The 2566-nt window shown below is 39.8% G+C and overlaps 1 protein-coding gene across 1 annotated transcript in view; it reads right to left on the minus strand.

Annotated features, from left to right (window-relative positions):
* The window catches only part of LOC101851094 (rhotekin), a gene marked incomplete in the record, with an annotated part of 127724 nt that extends 125158 nt beyond the window's left edge, over positions 1-2566 (minus strand). The window contains 1 exon segment of the mRNA XM_013084629.2: positions 2333-2566. Coding sequence (XP_012940083.1) covers positions 2333-2491 — 159 coding nt within the window.

Raw genomic sequence — 2566 nt, forward strand, 5'->3', positions numbered from 1 at the left:
TGGATCGGGTCATGTGTGGGGGCCCTCTATGCATCTACATCAGATCATGCTGGGCAGAATGGATGGGCCATGATATCCATTAAATTTAAGACTCAATTTTAATCCTTGAGCCTTGAGAGTTAAGTTTCTTAAGAATTGTTCATATCATGAACCAGTCTCATGACCAAACGCGACATATTTATTTTCTGTTTTTTTTACAAGAAAAATGAAGATATATTCTGTTCTTCACCCATACTGAACAACTTGAAAATAGCAACTTACTTGGTTTTAGAGTAAACATGATGTGAGGCTTTAAAATTCATAGAGCTGTAAGATGAAATCTCACAGACTCTATATTGAGTATCATATACTATTCTTTGCCTTTTATCAAACAGTTTGATGACAAAAACGCAACAAACGCCATTTTGAAGTTTGGCCGAAACTAGCACCATCGTATCTTGAAAAAGATTCTAGAATCTAGAGATAAAGAGTCAACTTCTATTTTCACAAAACGTATTTTTCCTCTTTACTTTTAGAACCTGAAGAAAGTGACGCTTTTTTAACAAAATGCAACAAAAGTGATAGACTTTTTTTTGGCAAACCGCAACATAGTCTCTGAGCGCCAATCAGTTTTTCTTTGAGTCATGTCAGTCATGTGACTTTGCTGCAGCTTGCTTACATTTTTATTACGAAGTGACTATTTCTCTGAACGTTCGGGAAAATAAAGTTGAACTCTATTTCCCCGAACGGTTTCCGATGTCGAGATTTTTTGGGTTATTTGAGAGATTTAGGCATCATCCTTTCTCATTCTCCGAGGACTGGGAAGAAGCTTTTGCATCAAATTCAATTTCTAGAGCTAGATCTAGAGAGAGATTTTTAAATGTCTGAATATTCAGATACTATACTTCAGTTGTGGTTGGGGCTATACTTCATTTGAAAATACCTTCCAAAGGTACTGTGAGAAAACAAGACTGCTTGACCTTGGCAGTAACCTATTTTGCATTTTGTCACCCAGCAAAAACTAAAATCCTTCAGGGTAAAAAAAAATCCTTCCACGTCCCCCCCCCCCCCTCTCACACCTTACACACACAAACTCTCACACACACACACACACGGGCCACTCAATTGGCTTATAAATTTTCAACAAATTTCCAGAACGGAAACCGTTCGGAGAAATAGAGTTCTGAAAGTTTATTTTCCCGAACGTTCTGAGAAATAGAGCCGGCCTTTTATTTAAGTTTACTTGTAGACCTGGAAAATCTAGTCAACGAAATTTTGCCGAAGGTAAAGCCTTTCCTTAATTAAAATGCAGTGTGGATAGATTTTATGACGTTGCATTTCGTCAAATATGTCTGTGTGAAAATCTCATCAATTTAATACACACACACACTTTATTTTAGGAAGCCCTTTATAATATATAAATTATATATGGCCACCTCTATTCTCATCCGAAGTGAGAATAGTGCAGGCGAGTCTTGTGGCTATTCTCACCCGGTGCGCGTTCACCCTAAACCACAGAATTCTACACTGTGATAACAGAAAAATTGTAGAATTCTGTGCCGTGAACAAACGTTCCATTCATTACAACTGTAGCCTACTAAAAGCGTACAATTTTGTCTGTGTGCAGTGGAGAGAGAAAGAGAAAGAGAGAGGAGTAGCGCGAGAATTTCCGGGCAAAACAAAATGGCGACCCGCGTAGTTCGGCTCGATTCGAAAAGTTAAATAGCCGTAGCATCTTTGTAGACAACCAATTTAATTTACTTTTGTGTTTTAACATCATTTTTTAAATTTGTTTTGGTCAATTTGATCGTCCACACCGATAGACAGTATTCAGAAAGAGACAGAGAGAGAGAGAAGAGGGGAGGAGTTGATCTTGCGAGAACTTCCGGTCGGGTGAGAATAGCCACTTTCATTATATATATATATAATAACTGTCGTTAATTAGCCTTTTGGAAGTAATGCCTAGGGAGTAGGCCATAGGATTAATTAGTAACTGTGACTCAGACCCGACCAACCTCTTTTCTCAGTAATGGCTAATCATTCAAGTTTTGGGCTTTGAGTAGGCTCAGTAGTTAGATCTAGAAGATCAGCCATCAATGCGCCTACTACAAGCAACCAAAAGTTTTTATTTAATTAGGATGACAGTTCTACTTGAGCCTGAACCTATGCACCCCACTACCCCCCGCTATGATTCACCCTCCTACCACCACTAGATCAAGGCCTACAACACCTTCGGCTACGGCACGGTTAGTCGGGTTACTGCGAGGGTGAATGAATGAAGGCGAAAAGGGCAAAGGTGTGGTACGAGTGCGAGCGACGATTGGGCTACAGGAGTGTACCGTACGCAATTTACCTTTCTTATTTCATTCCCATGAATTGTTTGACGTCTTCTGGACATCTTTGTGGGAAGAGTCGAAGGCAATAACTCCTCACAAAGAATATTTCCGTCTTCGACACTGAAATCAAATTGAAAATCCCGCTCTTCCTCTGCCATATCGATTTGCTGCGCCATGATTTGTCCGCCTGTGTTTTGTTGTGCTTGCTTTCTTCTTCGGTCGGACTTCCGACATCAAACGAAAACTTCCGT

Source organism: Aplysia californica, unplaced genomic scaffold (assembly GCF_000002075.1).
Source record: "Aplysia californica isolate F4 #8 unplaced genomic scaffold, AplCal3.0 scaffold00013, whole genome shotgun sequence".
In the NCBI taxonomy this organism is placed as follows: Eukaryota; Metazoa; Mollusca; class Gastropoda; order Aplysiida; family Aplysiidae; genus Aplysia; species Aplysia californica.